The 17927-nt window shown below is 45.7% G+C and overlaps 1 protein-coding gene across 3 annotated transcripts in view; it reads left to right on the forward strand.

Moving 5' to 3' along the window:
* Nucleotides 1–17927, forward strand: part of LOC138582632 (TBC1 domain family member 9B-like) — a 1499720-nt gene that overhangs the window by 1105429 nt on the left and 376364 nt on the right. For all 3 annotated transcript variants that reach the window (XM_069654093.1, XM_069654091.1, XM_069654092.1), the window contains exon 16: nt 8497–8740. In XM_069654093.1, coding sequence (XP_069510194.1) covers nt 8497–8740 — 244 coding nt within the window. The remainder of the gene's footprint in view (nt 1–8496; nt 8741–17927) is intronic.

A 17927-nucleotide genomic window follows, 5' to 3' on the forward strand; every position in this document is an offset into this window, starting at 1 on the left:
AAGGCAGTCTTCAGTGGGATGGCGAGATGCGCAGGGGGGGGCAACACCGTCGGCCACAGGGGCCCAAAGGGCCTCGTGGGCCCGGCGCCCCTCCTCCACAGCGGCCTGTAGCACTGCGCTCTCAGGTGATCGAGCAAGCCGGGGAGAGCGGGCAGCAGCAGCCCCAGTTCAATTGGGAGGCGTAGTCAGGCGCCCAGGGTGCGTTCAGCTGCAAAACGAGGTTCCCAGAGAGTCGCCGGCAATGCTATAGGGTTTCAGCAGAGTTTTAGAGGCAAAAACGACGATGATTCGCTCTCCAAGTCCAGAGCGTTACGCTTAGGCATCCATCTTGCTTCGGCACACCAGCGCCTCCCAAAAATCAAAGACTTTCGAATGTGCAATGGATTTCGCTTAACCGTCCTAGGACCACTTAGATTCAGTTCACACAGTCTTGCCTGCTTTTGTTTCTGCCACCTCTTGGCTGAATACCTTTTCAGAGACCTTTGATTGAGCACCCAAGCGGCGCCGGACCACTCTGTCACTGGTATTGTATCTTTCTTCTGTAAATGTTCAACCCTCCATTAGCAAATAAGCTTTTCTTGCGTCTTTCTTCACACGTGTTTCACTTTTTGTTCTTGCGCTCTTTATACCATCCTGCCGCTTGCAACCTTGACTTAAACACAGACTGGTCTTGTATCGGTCTCCCCGGCTGTGTTGATCTCTCAGGCGCTTCTTTAATCTTGGAGCCAAGGACGGTACCATGGCGGCTGCTGATATTCCTCGCCGTGCAGGAGGGCCTCGGGTATTTCTGACATACAGTGTAGGTTTCTGTAGTTCTGTTTCCGGGTCTTATGCTTTCTGATTTGCAGGGTTCTGGAAAGTAATGGTTTCTCGCCGAAAAGGTAAAGGGTATCTCCCTCCTTGCTTACCCTTCTTGGTTTGCTGTCTTTCTTCCCTCATTCAGTTGCTGTCTGAAAAGTACTGTTCCTTTGTGTGCTTTGCCTCGCTCAGAGGGTGCTCCTGTGCTCCACCTTTTATCTGTGTTGGGAAGTTTAATGAACGTCTTGGAGGAGCCCAGTCTTTCTGGAGCTCTTTAGCAGTCCTGCAAAAGAGCTGCGATTCTGGGAGTGGAGGGAACATCCATTCCTGACGTCTGCGGGGTACTCTGCAAAGAAGAGCTTTCGGAGGTGACCTGGGGCCGTCCTGTGGCTGACCAGCTCTGAGTTTGTGCTGCCATCGTCAACATTTCGAGTTTCGACCTGGAACTTTTGGGATCTTCAGCTTGCCCTACAAGAGCTCGCCCTACAAGACTCACCTCTGTGAACATCCGGCGTCCCAGCATCAAGGGAACCCAAGATAGGAGGGAAAGTCTGACTGCGGAAGTTGAGTCCCCTTTGCGTCACTGTGCTGCTGTGACCACCGTCCGAAATTGCTTACCTGACCCAAGTCCAGCCCTCAGAGGGCTCCTGCGTAGAGTTTTGCTGCATTCTTCATTCGAGAGTCCTTGCAACAGTAAAGGACACCACCCGGAAATCAGCTAGGACCTGCAACCCCTGTCCATCGAGTTATGCGACTATCAGCAGGAAAAGCAACCTCGGACCTGCTTCCTTTGCCCTGCTAATTCTGGGGAAGGATCGGAGTACGGAGGGTAAGTTACAGTGATCCTTACCTACCCCTAAACTCCCATTATAAGTCTATGGGCTTATAATGAACTTTATTATAAGAGTATTGGCTTTGCCATTGCTTTCTTGTGCAAGACTTCTGAAAGTTGGGGCTATTTCTGTGTGCTAGTTTAACTTGTACTCTGACAATTAGATCCCTTCACTGCACCCCAGAGATGCTACCTGCTTTTCGTCCTGCCTCAAAGAATCTGTGGAACTTTACCTGAACTATTGGGCAAAAGTCCCCAGACAATTTAGGGCTGGACAATTTAAGTTAGGGTTCATTCTCTGTGTATCTTCAGTGCATAATAACAACCCTACCTTTCCTTTGCAGGAGTTTGTGATGTATAAAATGCCATCTGAGAAGTGAATGTATACATGCAATCTATTTTGCTAGTGTTGTGTGATAACTCTACTTGCCAGCAGTCATTTTTCTGTAGTGCGTTATGGCCAATAAATAATAATTTTATTTGTATACATCCTGTCTTAAGTGTAATCTGTGAGTCCCATTGTGTAAACTCATTGGGGACCCTTTACAAGCTTACCACCTCTGAAGAACTTACCTTAGACCTCCTGTCACTGCTAACTGAACTGGTTTGGCTACAGCGCCTCAGAGTTGTCCCTGTCACAATATAAGTTGGCTTTCTATATATCAGTCCACCAGGACAGAGTATAGAAAATCAGTCCTAAGAAATTGCTGTACAGCGGTGGGATGACCCTCTCCCACATAATGTCTGGGTGTTTTGTGAAAAGGATCTGTATTGGGTACCACAGTGTAGAGCACTGGTGGTGTGTCCAGATAATACTTAAACAGAACACTATAATTTTTGATTACCTTGTAGTAACAGTCACCTACTGTAATAGATATCATGGAAGCAATCACTTGCACCACTCTTAAGTTTCTCCAAAGTGGATCAATTGAAAAAGTTATGTGTTGACAGTCTCTGGCACTAAAGCACAGTTAATTATAAAACATCTTGATTTTGAAAACAATAAGGTTGTGCCTAACTAAACAAATGGTTCTGATGGTGGCGCTGGAGCTGGACCCATCACCAGTAATGGAATTGCTGCCACTGCAGTGGCTAATGTTGATGAGGAAGAAAGTGCATCCTCTGGAGTACTGTCTGTAACCACCTCAGAGGATGAGGCATTTTTTGATTTGGCTTAAGGAAAAAAAGCTGGAGTTCAATGTGGGCAAATTAGAATTTGACAGGGTTGAAAGACAGGAGGACAGGGATCACCAGCTGGCTCTTGCCAAGATTCAGGCTTTGCAAGGTTCTTCCAGAGGATCTGGAGATTGTTCTGGGTTCTCTTCACATCCTAGATTTCCAAAAGATCTTTTAAGTATATATGAAGATAAGAATGATACCATTGATTGGCTTGTAAAATTTGAGCATGCATGCGAGGTACAAGGAGTGATGATGCTGATAGAAGTGCATGGTTTATCAGCAGACTGTCCCATTCTGGCTTCAGCGCCATTATGGAAATGTCTAAGGCTGATAGATTAGAGTTTGTAAAACTAAAACAAACTTTTATCCTCAAGTTTGGGAAGACTCCTGCCCAATACTTGAGGAGGTTTAGAGAGTATAAAAGAATGACATGTGACTTTTGTTGCAGATTCCTTGAAAAGCTTGTGTGGCTGGGTAGAGGGCTATCAAGTAACCACCTTTGAGTGTATGATCAATTTGTTCATGCTTGAGCATATTTTTGCCTCTTGTTCCCCAGACGTAAAGCAACATTTGGCTGACTCAAAGGTGTTAAATCCAAAGAGGCTAGCCATTGCTGCTGACATGTGGGTGTCACATAGAGTGTCCCATAAGGACAAGCTGGCTTCATGTAAGCAGGAGGAGGCAAAGAAGCAGAAAGTGAAAAAGGGTGGGGGTACAGATAAACTTATGTCCAAGAAGGCCCACAAAAAGTTTAAAAGGGGAAATCATCAGAGTCAGGTCAGGGTTAGTGGGACTAACCCTCCAATGCATGCAAGTGGTTTCTCTAAGCCTCCCTATGTGTGAAGTTCCAGTGGGACTTGTTATACTTGTGGAACGGTTTATAGTGATATTTTCGAATGCCATAGTTTCGAATGGCAAAGTTTTGAATTAAAATGCGTCGGAAAAATGCATTTAAAAAAAAAAAACAATTTAATGGGGTGGGGGTCCACCCCACCCCCGTTTTTCTTTACCCCTTAACACCCATTTTAGTTTAAAAAAAAAACTTTACCTACCAAAAAATGCATTTTTTCTATGCATTTTTTTCGAAAGATTTGTCATTCAAAACTACGTTTTCGAAAAAATGACTGGATACCTTGTGGAACAAGTGAAAACAGGAAGGGGTGCCCCAAATGTAAGGGTAAGACCTTGGGGATCCACTCTGCTAGTCTGGCCTTCTCTCTGTATGAGGAAGAAGAGGTGGAAGGGGTGTCCTTCCCTTTAGATTGTTTCTCCAAAGAGGGAGAGTCTGAAGATAGACTAGATTCATTGGAAAATAGAAGTGCTGGAGCATTGTCTCCCATCCCAGACCTGTTGCATAGTTATAATTCTTCTGAGGATAGTGTTCAGGTGTTATGTGTAAGTACCTTTACTGTTAGGATCACTGGGCCCAGTCCTACTGATGTAGCTTCCTTCATGGTAAACCCACAGGTTCCTGCCAGAGTTCCTCTGGGGGATACTCATTTGGCTGGTAGGCCCTCTCTTAATTTTCCATTAGCGCCTGTCATTCAAGCTATGAATATAGAAATGGTCAGGGCATCTGTCATTATGAGGGGAGTGGTTCCTCGAGGAGTTGTGGGTGAGCTATATCTTCACGACTTGGGTCCTGATAGACACTCACCAGACCTTTCAAGCACTATGTCCCAGAATCAGGCTGTTTTAGCCAAGCCTAAGAGAAAGCCTAGGCCTAAGGGAAAACCCATGGCCAGAGGAGTCGGAAACAGAGTCATTGGGAAGGAGAATATTCCCCATGTCTTCCCTATGTCTGTTGAGGCTGCTGGAAGGGTCCCTATTCCAAGTTTGGAAGAAAGACCCCAAGTAAACCTTGAATCATATGGGCCTCCTAAGCTTCCTAGTATACAGATAGAGGAGAGTCCCAGGAGATAGAGGAGTATGGGCCAACAGAAAAATAAACCATCACGGTTAGGCCAATGCAGAAAGTCCTGCTTCTAATGGGAGTATTCTCCTGCAGGGAAGCAAAGGATTCAAAAGGAAGGTGGGATACTGCAAAGTAAGCACACAGAGCCCACCAGAGAAAACCTTGAGAGGTTGGAGGTTACTCAGGTTGTGAGGACCTTCCTCCTACAGTTGGTGTATGACATCCCCTGGTGATTTATCCTAGTGTCAGGATATCACCAATGTGGTCTAACACGGTATCACACTAAAATATTGTTTAAAACAAAACAAATGGTTGAAATGATCAGGCTTTGGCTGTACCAAAATTACATACAGCCGAAAATGCCGAACATTTCAACCATTCGGTTTTCACTATAGCGAACAGGGGAAGCATGGCTTGCGGGGGTGTTCCCTGCACCCTTGTTTGCTATAATGGGATTGGGGGTGTCGGTGGTGTCCCCTGCATCCAAAAGAACAAAGTCTTCGAAAAAACAGGAACATGCAGCGCTGGTTCCCATCCACGGAAGTGAAGGGAGCTGGCGCTGCGGGTACTCTGCGGCACACAGCCAAGTGTGCCGCCAAAAGGTAAGTAAGGGGTGGAGGGAGCAGGGTCTACAATGGCCATCTAGCTGTGGGATGCTTACTTCAAATACAAACTTTTAGAATTCGACATTTTTGTCTTCGAAATGTTCATATTCGAAATAATCACGTACATCCATCTAATACACAATATAGAGTGGGAGCCAAAGAAATCTGTGTCTCCCCCTGCTCTGTGCCAAAGTAGTCCTTTTATGGCTTCAGTGAGGATGACCTAGTGTCTCCTCAACTGACCCCACATCAGCAGGGTGAGCTGGATATTTTGCTGAAGCAATCTCCCCCCTTTTTGTCTCTGACACACCTTATCACAGATTGGTATACACCAGACTGTGTTCTGGGAGTGAGTGAACCCACCAAGTTTGTGTATTGGGCTGACTCAGAACAAAGAAAAAGTTCTGACATTTGGTGTGAGAGCCACCCTGTGTTTGAGCTCTCTAGATATCAGGAGTCCAGTTCTGAGGATCTGTGGAGCCATACAGGTAACGCCAGTTTGAGATTCTGAATGGACACTAGAGAGCTGTATTCTGTCCCCAAGACAGATACACACACCCCGCCAAGAGGTGACAACTTGGTGGCTCAGCTCTGTACTGAGAAGTACAGTAGCAGCTTTGATCTCCTTGCAGGGTATGGAAACATAACCCTGTCAGTATATGCGAAGGAGGAGACAGGGGATGATCTTTAACCAGAACTTCACCGATAGTTAGGCAAAGGAGAGGTAGGGAAAGGACTTTATGCCTGTGAAACCCTATGGAGGTGGGGGGGACACGTTTGTTTGCTCATACACGAAGGGACCACTGTGGCGGCTCCTGAAATCGCTGGGCCCCCATGCTCTGTGTCTTGGTTCTGTTGAAGGAGGTCCAGGCATCTTGGCTGCAGAGGTCACTTTCGGCATCAGGATTTGGGGTCAGGCTAGTCAGCGGATACACCCTCTGGCAAGATGGTTTCCTGAGTCTAGACAGTTGGACTACCCTGGCACGATGAAGAAAGGACCACCACAGTGTTGACGGCCTCAGAGGACCCCTAGGAAACCATGCAGGCAAACAGCAGCCATGGGCACTTGAAGAAAATGTCAGAAGATGTGGCATAAGAACTCCTTGTGATCACCTAAACAATGGGAAGCTCTAGAAAACAAATGGCCAAAGCAGGATTTAAAAAAAATAAACATTGGTACCCAATGGCTACCAAAATCGTGCATTGGGTAAAATGACTCGCACATTTGGTGAAGCCACCACAAACGTATTCCCTAAAATCAAAATATTGTGACACGATCGCTCGAGGGCAGAAATGGCGTGCCAGAGAGGCACCGGGACTGGGCACATTAGGGGCAACACAACACCATATACTTTATTATAGGCAAAAAAGGGACATAATGGCAGGGAGACTTCAGGAGAAGTCCCTCTGGCCACCAAAAGGATATTAAAGAACCAAAAATGATGGGGGCAGAAAGTTGAGGGGACCCAAAATGTGGCCCCAGAATCCCCCAAATAAGAATGATGGCCTAACCATTACCAGAGGACTACATGCAGGTGCTTGAATAAGCCAGAAAGCTGTCCACAAGGTAATCCAACACCTCCAAATGGAGCAGGTTTTGCCTATGGTGCCAGAGTAGGTTGGAAAACTGGATTACCGCTGAAGAACAGACTATAATACCTTACCTTTGGTGTTTTAACAAGTCAAGCTTGTGGTTTTCCTTCAATAAAGCACACCTTTCTGTTGTGGTCCTACCTGAAAATACCTCTCAGGATTTTTTCAAAATTCCTTTAAAGGATGTAAAAAGATGTTCCTGCCCCTGCCTGGAAGACAGTCCCTCCATGGGACTTATCAGCGTAGCAAACTTCATAGTGTCTACTTTCACGTCCTTGCATAAATGTGTTTTTTGACATTTTTGATAGATAATACATATGCTCATAGGATCAGCAAAATTCTGGTACTCTGCGGTCACAAGGCCTAACTTTGTTTCTTAGTTTTTCGTCTATTCTGAGGAATATCCACATGAAACTCTGTCTATACCTTTTCCAGTCGTTGATGCGTAGGTTCTGATGCTAGAATAGACACCCTGGTGGGATAAGCCTCTTTTATACTCTTCTTCTTTTATACCATTCTTTGGATAATATCCCCTATGGAGCACTCCCATGGTTTTGCTCTGTTGTGTGCTCCATACATCATGGAGATAATTTTTTTCCTTCACTGGCATAGAGGTCCTGTTTTACCCTGTGCCTTTTGGTGGGCCTGGTTTTCTATTCAGTTTTTTATGAATATAAATGAAGAAACCAGGATTTAGAAGGAAATGTTACTTATTTCTAAATAAAGTTCTTCATCCTGGGTATCTTCACTACATGAAAAACCTGACTACCTCCAAATTCCATCAGGAGTGGGCCATTGCTAAGTGAAAGGAAGCAATAATACCTTAAGCATTGCCTATCTTCAGAAAGATCTGACTTGAACTGCCTTTGAAGTGCAAGATTTGAGACAACACTCTCCTTGACATTAAAGGGGCAGTATTTTGTTCCCATGTTTGGTAAAGGCTACCTATCTGTTCATTTTTCTTTTTTTTAAGCAGTTTTAAATGGGCTGCTTTTCTTTTATTGAGAGTAAAATGCAGACACAAACGTTTTTATGTCAGATAGTTATTGATTGGGGAGGGGGAAGTCTGTGTGTGTATTTATTTTTGTTTGTATAATGCTTATCTAATTTTACATTGAAAGGGCTTTCCTTTCCAATGTTGGTGTTCTGGTATTATGCATCTGAGCAAAGATGTTCAGGGTTTATGAATTCAATGAATATAGCAAGGGTGAAGAAGTAGATTTCAAAGTAATTAGCTATTCCTTTCGTGACGGCAATGAGATGTACATTTATAAAACATGGATATGGGATTTCTTTAACTCAAAGCATAAATTGTAATCTTTTCAAACCCACTCGCCTCCAAAGAGTTTGGCCTTCTTTGCTCTCTCAGTGCTACCAATGGATTAACTCATGGATGTCATTGGAGTACGGAGTACCTGTCTTACTTTTCCCAGTAGTCTACCGCGGTCCAAAACTTAGGCTCCAGGAAGAGCTTTTAATACTCGGTTATGAACAAGCAGTGCTCCCCTTTGTGCTGCCGATTTGCCATTTGTTCTAATAACCAAAACACATATCCATTTATGTTTCTGTTTTAGGCTCAGCACCTTATGAGTTGTTACTGGGGGGGTAACGGCACGGCTGCAGCCATCCGGCATGACCCCAGCTTACCCTACCTGGAACAGTACCGTATCGACCTGGAGCAGTTCCAGGAGCTGCTGGGCCATCTCACGCCTTGGTCTTGTGGCCAGCACACCTCTATCTTAGCTGGACGGATCTTTCGCCTTCTGGACCAGAACAAGGACTCGCTCATCAGCTTCAAGGAGTTTGTGACCGGACTTGGTAGGTGGTGAATATTCTGGACAGCCAATCATTTATTCTATTGCTATGTAGTAAAGGTTGCCTGGTGCAGAGATCTGGAGTAGTCAGTAGGTGGGGAGTGGGCCAGAAAGCCTTCCCTTAGTTGTAAACATATCCATTCTTGATCATGGGCTTTTTTGTGTATTGATCACCTCACTTATTTTGCCACCTGCTGCCGGTGGTAGAACTGCACATCTATAAATACATCTGAGATCTTAAGCTGAAGAATCTTTAGCACCGGTAAGTAATGTGTCTTTGTTTGCATTAGGTGGTTCATCTCGTGCACAGACCCATCTTTTTTTATCTTCTTTTTCTTGTTGCACACTGGGTTCCAAGGAAACTCCATGGCTCTGCGAGTTGGCAGTTGTCCTGAACTTTCCCCTGTGTTTGGAGCCAACCCAAATCATTGAAGACTAAACGTGTGTACCATAAAGTGGGCAATGCAAGTACAGAAAGTAAATAATCATTTGTACTGCGTCACCTACCATTGTAGTGGTCTCCTAGTGCCAAGGCTTGTGCAGAGTGTGTTTTCAGCACATGACTGGGGTAACCAGACTCCCCCTAAACCCCCCCCCCTCCCCGTATCTGTCTTGGTGTAAAGGAAAAGAGACGTCGAGGTGCAAAGGGGGGGGGGGCAGTAGGAGCTCTGTCAGAGGAAAGTTTGGTAGGCCAGGAGGATGGGTTAGCATGCTTTTTTCTGATTGGACATGTGAGATCTCGCAGGCAGTGGATCTAGCAAGAGATATTGATTAGAAAGTAGTGTGACTCTGGTGAGCCCGGTATTGGTCAATATTTTTGATGATCTAAAGACTCTTTTTGAGTGCCAATGTTGTGTGTGGTCGCATGATATGCTGAAGTGATCCCTTGAAATATGGAAGCTTTTATGAAATGTGATTGCATAGCCTTTTCCAAACAAAAAACCCAAGTGGATTACAATAGTTTTGTGATCAGTGGTCACTCTTCACCATAACCGCTCAATCCTAGTTTCCAGATATGTGCCGCAGGCTCACGAGACAAGGAGCTTTAGTCGCACTGTCAGGTCAGTGTAAGGGAGTTAATTCTACGGAATGTAAACGTCATAATAATGAGTTTCATTACAAAATGATTAAACTAATTAAATAGTGTAGGTAAAGGTATTTCCGGTACACACAATCATTTAATGTACAGACTCCTTCGCTATGGGTCTTTGCTGCTGAGGCCAACTGCTAGGGAAGAGTTTCATTTTGGGGATTTTTCCACTAACTTTGTGGACCCCTATACTTTTGTTATGGGTTCTAAGGTTGTTCAACTTTGGTTTTGAGACACGAGTGACTTCTACTGAAGTCCCCCCCTTTTTTCCTTTTTTGATGGTACTGCTCTTGGTAGCCCATAAGGGTACTAGGGCAGATGTGCCACTTGAACACACCATTTCTTTCCCACAGTGACATCCTGTTAGTGTCTTGGGTATAGTTTTAGTGCATTGGTAGCTAAATGTACATACATGGTATTAATTTGGGTACTAATGTTACTAATGTACTTTTCAAAGTCGTAGACCTGGCCATTTTTTGGTGGCCTTTATTTTTTGTGAGGACCACAAGTGTGGCCTAAAATGTCTGTTTTTCTGACAGCCATCCTGAGCCCCAAGACATGCAGCCTCAATTTCGGTTTGACCTGATGTAGACGTGTTTCAAACTCCCAGTCTACATCCTGTGTTTAGTGCCTGTATCATTTCATTATTTAGGGTAAGCCAGATTGGCTGGCCTCCAAACATTTGTGTACTTCCTGGATTATGATTGGTGGGCTAGCCAGCTCCTGCATGATTACTTGGGGTCTCCCATAGATATGCACATTCTTCAGATTCATTCTCGTACTCGTATGAAGACTCATGATTAGAGGGCAACAGCTGTGCCACTGGTCCTTCATTCTTGTAGACCCGCAACTACCTGCTTACGGAGTCCCTTGCTGTGCTCTTCCTTTGTAGCTGTACTTGCTGGACTGTCTTGGCATCCTGATTGGACATTTTCTCACCTGCAGCTCGTGTATCCCTGTGAAAGCCTTCTTTCTCAAGTGCTTAAGGTTGAGTTTCCGCTCTTCAATACCTGGCCTATAAATCAAGTTGTTGCCGGCTATTTCATCGTAACTCCTCTTGGCACTGTCTTGGGTTTATGCCAAATATTGCCTCTTTCGTGGGACTGTCTTCTTGCTTGCTGGCTTGACTCTGTTTCTCCTCTGAACGTGCCCTTTCTGGGTCTTCCTGCGTGCGCCACCAGCTATTGTCGGGTCTGCGATGTCCAGGTTTTGTGCGTTTACATACTAGGTGCTCTTCAATGTCTGGATCACCTCAGCTGGGTGCTTGCTGCAATCCAGGTTCATCCCATTGACCAGAGATGACAAGCGAATGCAAGTCTGATACAGACTCGTCATAGAAATGTGATTATGGATCTGCCATTTCTGGGTAGTTTTCACCAGCACAGAAGCTGTGAGTACTCTTCCCCATGTCGCTAGATCTTGATCCTATAGTTGGACACCCCTGCCAGGTTCCCTAATTAAGGCGTTTCTCTGCTTCATCCACCCTCCCCTCACCATGACCAGATTTTACAATTGTGAGCCATGGCTCATTAGTCTATCCAGCTCTCCCTGGCTTCCCGATTTTCAAACCTTGGGATGGATTTCTTCTGCAGGGGTGTAGTGGAGGGGGCCCTCTGACTCCCCAGTCTGCTGGTTGCCTCCTTTGCATCACCGTTCAGAGTATGCTGTACTTACCTTGTTTGTTCCTATAACCACAGATGGCATATTGGGTTTGTCCCTTCATTTCCAATGAAGAAACCTTTCTAAAACGTTGAAGTTCTCCCTGAAAGTGACTTTGTGGTTACTGTAATCCGTTTTTTTACTGTACCCTTTGGGGTCCTTAAACCCCTAACTAACTTCTGTAATTTTTAAGTAGTGTAGTGATTTGCTGTGAATCTGTATGTGCAAGTCACTGCATTTCACTAATTTTATCAGCCGGTAAGATAGCTCAGTGGGTTGAGTACTCGCTGCTGCGTTCTTTGTGTGATCTGCAGGTCACAGGTTCGTATCCCGGCAAGGCCAACTCAGCCTTTTATCCCTCCGAGGTCGATATATGCGTACCAACTTCGGTTGGGTGATATTGTAAGTATATATGTTCTATGTAAAGTGCTTAGGCGTAAGCACTATATAAATAACACCTCATTATCATACTTAAAATGTGCAGTACGGTTAGGGTATTGTGTAACTGTATCCTTTCAGTTCCACAGGCATTTAGTGGTGAGCAGGGCACTTGTCAGACACAGTATGTTATGGCTGAGGTATCTTTATTACTTCCTGTGGATTTGTTTGTCTCTTGGTTTACCTTTCAGTTGTATACGCATCATTATGGTTTTAGTAGTATTATTTAGCAGGGTGAAAAATATACACTAGCCATCGGCTAGTGATATTTGACCTTTGACAAGTAAAAAACGGTGTACTGTGTGTATGTATAGAATTGAGGTTGTAAGTGACTTCTTTATGGCTGGCTAGTAGCTTGCCACTTGGATTTATGCTCCCTGATTTAGTGACTTTTTTTTCAATAGCTCTAGTGTGAGTAGGAGCCTGCATTGTTAGTTACTTACATGTGATGCCCAAGGAGCCCTTGTCTCACCCTCTATTTGAGCATTACAAAATGTACAACTGTTTTCCTGTTTGGTTATGATGTGTGTCACTAGCTTAAGATGTGGGTATGTTCTCTCTGACACCCTTTACTGTTTTTAATAAGTATTGTCTACCTCTTTTGTTTATTTCAAGTATTTATTTGAACTGCTGTCATGTAATCGGCAATACTTATACTGGAAAATATATACACTTTATTATATCTGCCGGATGTATTATAGTGTGTAATCTGGATTTTTCCGGTTACTCTATCCAGGATCGACGACCAAAAGAGTGTGGAATGGAATGCAGGTGAAAAAGGGACTTGTTCCTGATGTTATAATATGGTGGACAGGGTGGACAGATACACTGCATTTACTTGCCCCCCTGACTCTGATTTTCCCAGCTATCATTGTGGATCATCTGGGGGTTACTGGGGGCTTGATCTTCCGCCATTGGTTCTGGTGAGTGATGCCCAGGAATTGGGTGTTCAAGAATTCTTCTGGTCGGGTGCAGCTGCAAGATCTAATCACTGGCGATGAAGAAATACAAGAACCATGATGTAGACCTCCTCAGGACACTTTACAGGTTGGAGAAAGGCGTGTTCCAGCGACGGTCTCTGCACACAGGCAACGACAGGCGTCCTTCCAGTTGTGGTCACAGAAGCTGCTCCAGGGCAGGATTCTTTGATGCTGGGACCCTGATATTTGATGAGAAGGCGACTTGTGGCACGAGCTGGCGGCCACTGAAGTTTCTGGATTGAATGCTGAATGGCGACGCTTCTGGCAAGGTAGCGCACGAGAGAGCTGGTCAGTCCACCAGGCAATCCAGGGACACTTCCAAAGGCTGAAAAGAGCAGCGTCCTCGAGAAGGCGTTGAGACGTGTTTGCCCCACTAGCACAAGGGTTGATGCTCCGGTCAGGGGCTTCACTGGGCAAGACACAGGAAGGGATGCTGAGCAACTCCAGGAGTCGTCTTTGGGTCTTCAGCAGGCTGTGCTTCTTCGAGGGATGTTTGGCTCCACTGCATAGGACCTCTTATTTTCCAAAATCCAAGCTGGAAGCAAATCCAAGCCCACCAATGGTACGCATCTGCACCATTCAAACAGCCAGAAGTTGTCCAAGGAGGGACCCATTTGCCCCACATCTAGACTTTCTGGCACCATGGATGTGGAGTAGGACTAGACGGTCCCACCCCTTCCTGTGCCACACACAAAGGCAGCACTAGCCAGCGAAAGCAGCAGCTTTCCTGGGCAAGTGCATGACCTTATAAGGGATTTCCTGACCTGGCAGGAGGGAGGCCAAACAATAATATGGCCAAAGAACAAGCAATAAATCTTGTGGCACAGCCATTTAGGGCACTAGCCACGTTTAGTAGCCATATGTGGTAAACTGCAATGTGCACAATAAAAATAATGCAAACATTTAAAAAATGTATCTGCTGCCACCAGCTTGTCTTTAGGCGTATATACAAATAAACATCACAAGTGTAAAAATCTAGCTTGATAAAAAAGTATCCTCATTGCACTGCACTGTAAGGTGTTGTGTGCAATGTTAAATAGTGCAAGAACTCAAAAGGGAAGCATAGTTTCCCCATACTTAGTCTGAAGGATGGATCATTTTACCCACAACAATGAGCAAAAGGCAAGGAAGTGAAGCTGAAGGCTTTACTTCCCTTCAAAAAGTCAGAACGTGTTAAAAAAACAGAGCTATGGGGTCCATAGAAACTATGGAGGGAAACTTGCAATAAAGGGGAATCTTTCCTAACAGCATACGTGGTGGTGGAGCGCAGAGAGTGGAGTTAGTGCGCAGCCCACAAGGATGGATAGCTGGGGAATGCAAGTATGGATTCATTAATATAAGAGAGAGGTGGGTGGTGGGCTCGGGGATCGATTGAAAATCACATGAATGAATATGAAGATGTATGAAGGAAAGTGCTGGGTAGATGAATGAATGAGAATTTGAAGATGGATACATGAAATGGCAAGATCAGAGAAAATTGGGATGGAATATGGATGAATGAATGAATTGATGAGTCTAAGCTGAAAGATGACATGGATGGATAGGTGAGTTATGGACTGGTGGATGAATGAGTGAAACGTTTGATGGGAGGTTGAATAGAAGTGTGTGTGTGTGGCTCGATAGTTAATTGAAAGAGTGCTGGGAATTAATAAACAAATGGGTATGGTAGGGTGGATGATATTGTAGACTTATTTGCTCAGAATTGGTGTTAAGGCAGTTTTTGTACAACCCTCTGGTGAGGGCTGTACAACCCCTAACCGTCAGGAGGGTGATGAGAAAGGAAATCTAAACCTCTCTTAAAAGTAATTAGTGTGGACAGAGCGACATGGCTTAACTTTCAAGTAGGTGTAGAAGGCTGACACAGAGGTACAATTAGTTCAGACACGTATCCATAGAAACAGACACCACAATGATATACTGAAAAAAGTGCATACCGTAATTCTTTTCCACATGTAGATCTTAGTTCAAATAAGTACTTGAGCAAATAGTACACAGTATATTGTAAAAACAGTAGGATTTTCCTTAACCCTGTACTTTAATGTAGGTCCACTATTACAGATGGGCACCAATAAATGACAAGGTGGGCGGGGAAGGAACCTGACATTTGAACACTACAGTGGAAAATCCCTAGTGCCTGCACAACACATAACGGTGTCCAAAAGACACAACTCTTAATATATGTATTGGTGGTGTTTATTTACCTGGTGTTACGCACATAACGCATAAAGACAAGGGTTGGAAGAAAATGGAACCAAAGAATGTATCATGCAAGGAAAAATAGTCATAACGTCTCCTAAGGCCAATACTGATATGTCACATTAATTCTGACCTTCTGGGGCATAGTATTTGAATATTACAATTGCACAAATTTCAATTAATAATAGTTCCTGTTAAGCCAGAATACCTATTTTGGGGATTCTAGGGACACTTCTTTTTTTTATAACACATTTTATTGGTTTTTAAACATACATACAGCACACCAACAAATCCCCCTGCACCCTCCCTCCCCTCAACGCCCGGGTTGGTTCTTGCCGCTATGCGCGCTTTACTTTCGGGTTCTGCATTTCTCACCATGTCTCACCATGTTCTGTGCTATATCGCGTTTTATCAGGCCCATTGCATTGGAGAGAAAAATACCCTCCCATTTATCCGGAATATTCTCATCTGGGGCCCCCAGTAACATTATTGCAGGTTGTGGGATTATTGTGCGCCCCAGGGTTCTCGTTAACAGTTGACAACATTGCACCCAGAAGGATTTGATTTTAGGGCATTCCCAGAGAAGGTGGATGAAAGTGCCCTCCTCCCTCCGACATTTCAGACAGTTGGGGGTCCTCCGCCCTCCCCCAGCCAAATAGAGCCCCTCGGGGGTAGTACACCCTGTGGAGTAGCTTAAGTTGTACCAGGCTAATTCTGGAGTCTATTGCGATTTCGCGTGGGTGCATCAGTATTTGGATCCAGTCCTCTGGTTCAATGGGCCCCATATCTCCCTCCCATTTATTTTTGAGACTGACCAACTCCGGAGTGGCAAACGCGTTAATCGCCTTGTATAGAATAGTGGTGACCTTGCAGGGATATGTGTGGTAGTAAGTTGCGTTCCAGAGGTGTGTAAATTTGTATGTCATCCAGCTCTTGCCCATGTGCATTAATGGCGTGAGTTAATTGCAGGTAGTGGTAATGTTCTGCAGCAGATATTCCAAATCTCTGCTGCAGGGTTTCGAATGGGAGAATGGAACCATTTGCAACAATGTCTCCTATTGTGGTTATCCCAGCCTCCACCCACCGGGTCCATGCAGCCAACTTCCGTACCTCCTTCAACCCATAGGTGTGCCATAATGGTCGTGCCGTAGTTATCCTGTTTCCCCAGCCTATGTGGGTGTGTGCCTGCCTCCAGATCATCGCGATATGGGTAGACATCGTTTGTGCGGGGGGCCTGGTTAGGGTCTGGTATGGTGTTTCCAGTGGTGGGGTGCCTTGGATAATGGGTTCCTCCACTCTAATGTTTGGTTTTTCGGGGTCTCGGTGAAGGAGGTCATTAACTACATTTAGTTGACAGGCCCAGTAGTAGGACCTGAGGTGTGGGAGTCCTATGCCCCCTTCCCAGATGGATCGTTGCAACGTGGTCAACTCGATTCGTGGCTCCCCGGCCTTCCATATCAGTTTCCTGACTAGGTGCTCTACTCGGTCGAATTCCGCTTTTGGTATGGCCAATGGGGCATTCTGCAGTACATAAAGGAAGCGTGGAAGCGCCAACATTTTAAAGAGGGCCGATCTGCCCATGAGTGTGAGAGGAAGGAGCATCCAGTGCAGTACATCCCCGGCAAAGCGGTCGATTTAGTGGGTGCAGGTTGTGCACTACGTATTCCGAGAGAGTCCCTGAGACCCATATGCCCAGATAGCGGAAGCCTCCTCTCTCCACCCGATATGGGATGCCCCGGGGGACTGCCAGGTCGTCACCCTTCACTGGGAACAGGACCGATTTACCCCAGTTAACTCTGAGTCCACTGAATTCCCCAAAAGTCATCAACATTTGTGTTATGATCGGGCATGCGTAGTCTGGGTTGCTGAGATAGAGTAGCAGGTCATCTGCATATAGGGATACCCTGTCCTCTCGTCCGTCTGGCCAGCAAAAGTCTGACCATGTAGTAACCTGTCGGAGCCATTGGGGAAGCGGTTCAATCGCTAGGGCGAATAGAAGGGGGGGATAGAGGACAGCCCTGTTGGGTGCCTCTGCCCAGTGGGAAGGTCCTAGAGGTCCAGCCGTTTACCCTGACCGCAGCCATTGGCGCCTCGTACAGCAGTTGGACCCAGCTGAGAAAGGTCTCACCAATGCCCATGCTTCTCATTATCGCCCAAAGGCTTCCCCACACCACCGAGTTGAACGCTTTCTCGAAATCAATTGCTAAAAGAGCAAGTGGCGCGTCGATGCTCGGGGCTTTTTCCAGGAGTAGATGCAACCTGCGTAGGTTCATTCTGGTCGATCTTTGCGGCATAAAGCCGCACTGGTCCGGATGAACCAGTGAGGATATGACCTGTCTATTGGCCTGTGCCTTGGCCAAAATCTTTGCTTTGCTGTTAATAAGCGATATAGGCCTGAATGATGTGCACCGGTCAGGGGACTTTCCTTGTTTGGGAATAACCACAATGTTGGCCATTCGTAGGTCCAATGGAAGGGTGCCCTGTCCTTTGGCCGCCAGGAATAAATCCCAGAGGGGGGGCCGCCATTTGGTTGCTGCCCAGCTTCCTCCAGGTCTCGGCCGGGAAGCCGTTAGGGCCCGGTATCTTCCCGGATTGTAGCTGGGACATGGCCTCCATGATTTCGCCTTTGTCCCGTTCCCTACCCAGATATGTTGTCTGCTGCTCCGAGAGGTGCGGGAGCACGATCTCCTCCAGAAGGGACGGATCTACCGGTGATGTTGGGGCAGCGTAGAATGTGGCATAGAATTTAGCGAAGGCCTCCAGTATTTCTGGGTCTGTTTGGGCCAGTCCACTGGGGTCTTCTATGATCTGTCTGACATGTCTGTGCC

Source organism: Ambystoma mexicanum, chromosome 3q (assembly GCF_040938575.1).
Source record: "Ambystoma mexicanum isolate Mex_15411 chromosome 3q, UKY_AmexF1_1, whole genome shotgun sequence".
Taxonomy (NCBI): Eukaryota; Metazoa; Chordata; class Amphibia; order Caudata; family Ambystomatidae; genus Ambystoma; species Ambystoma mexicanum.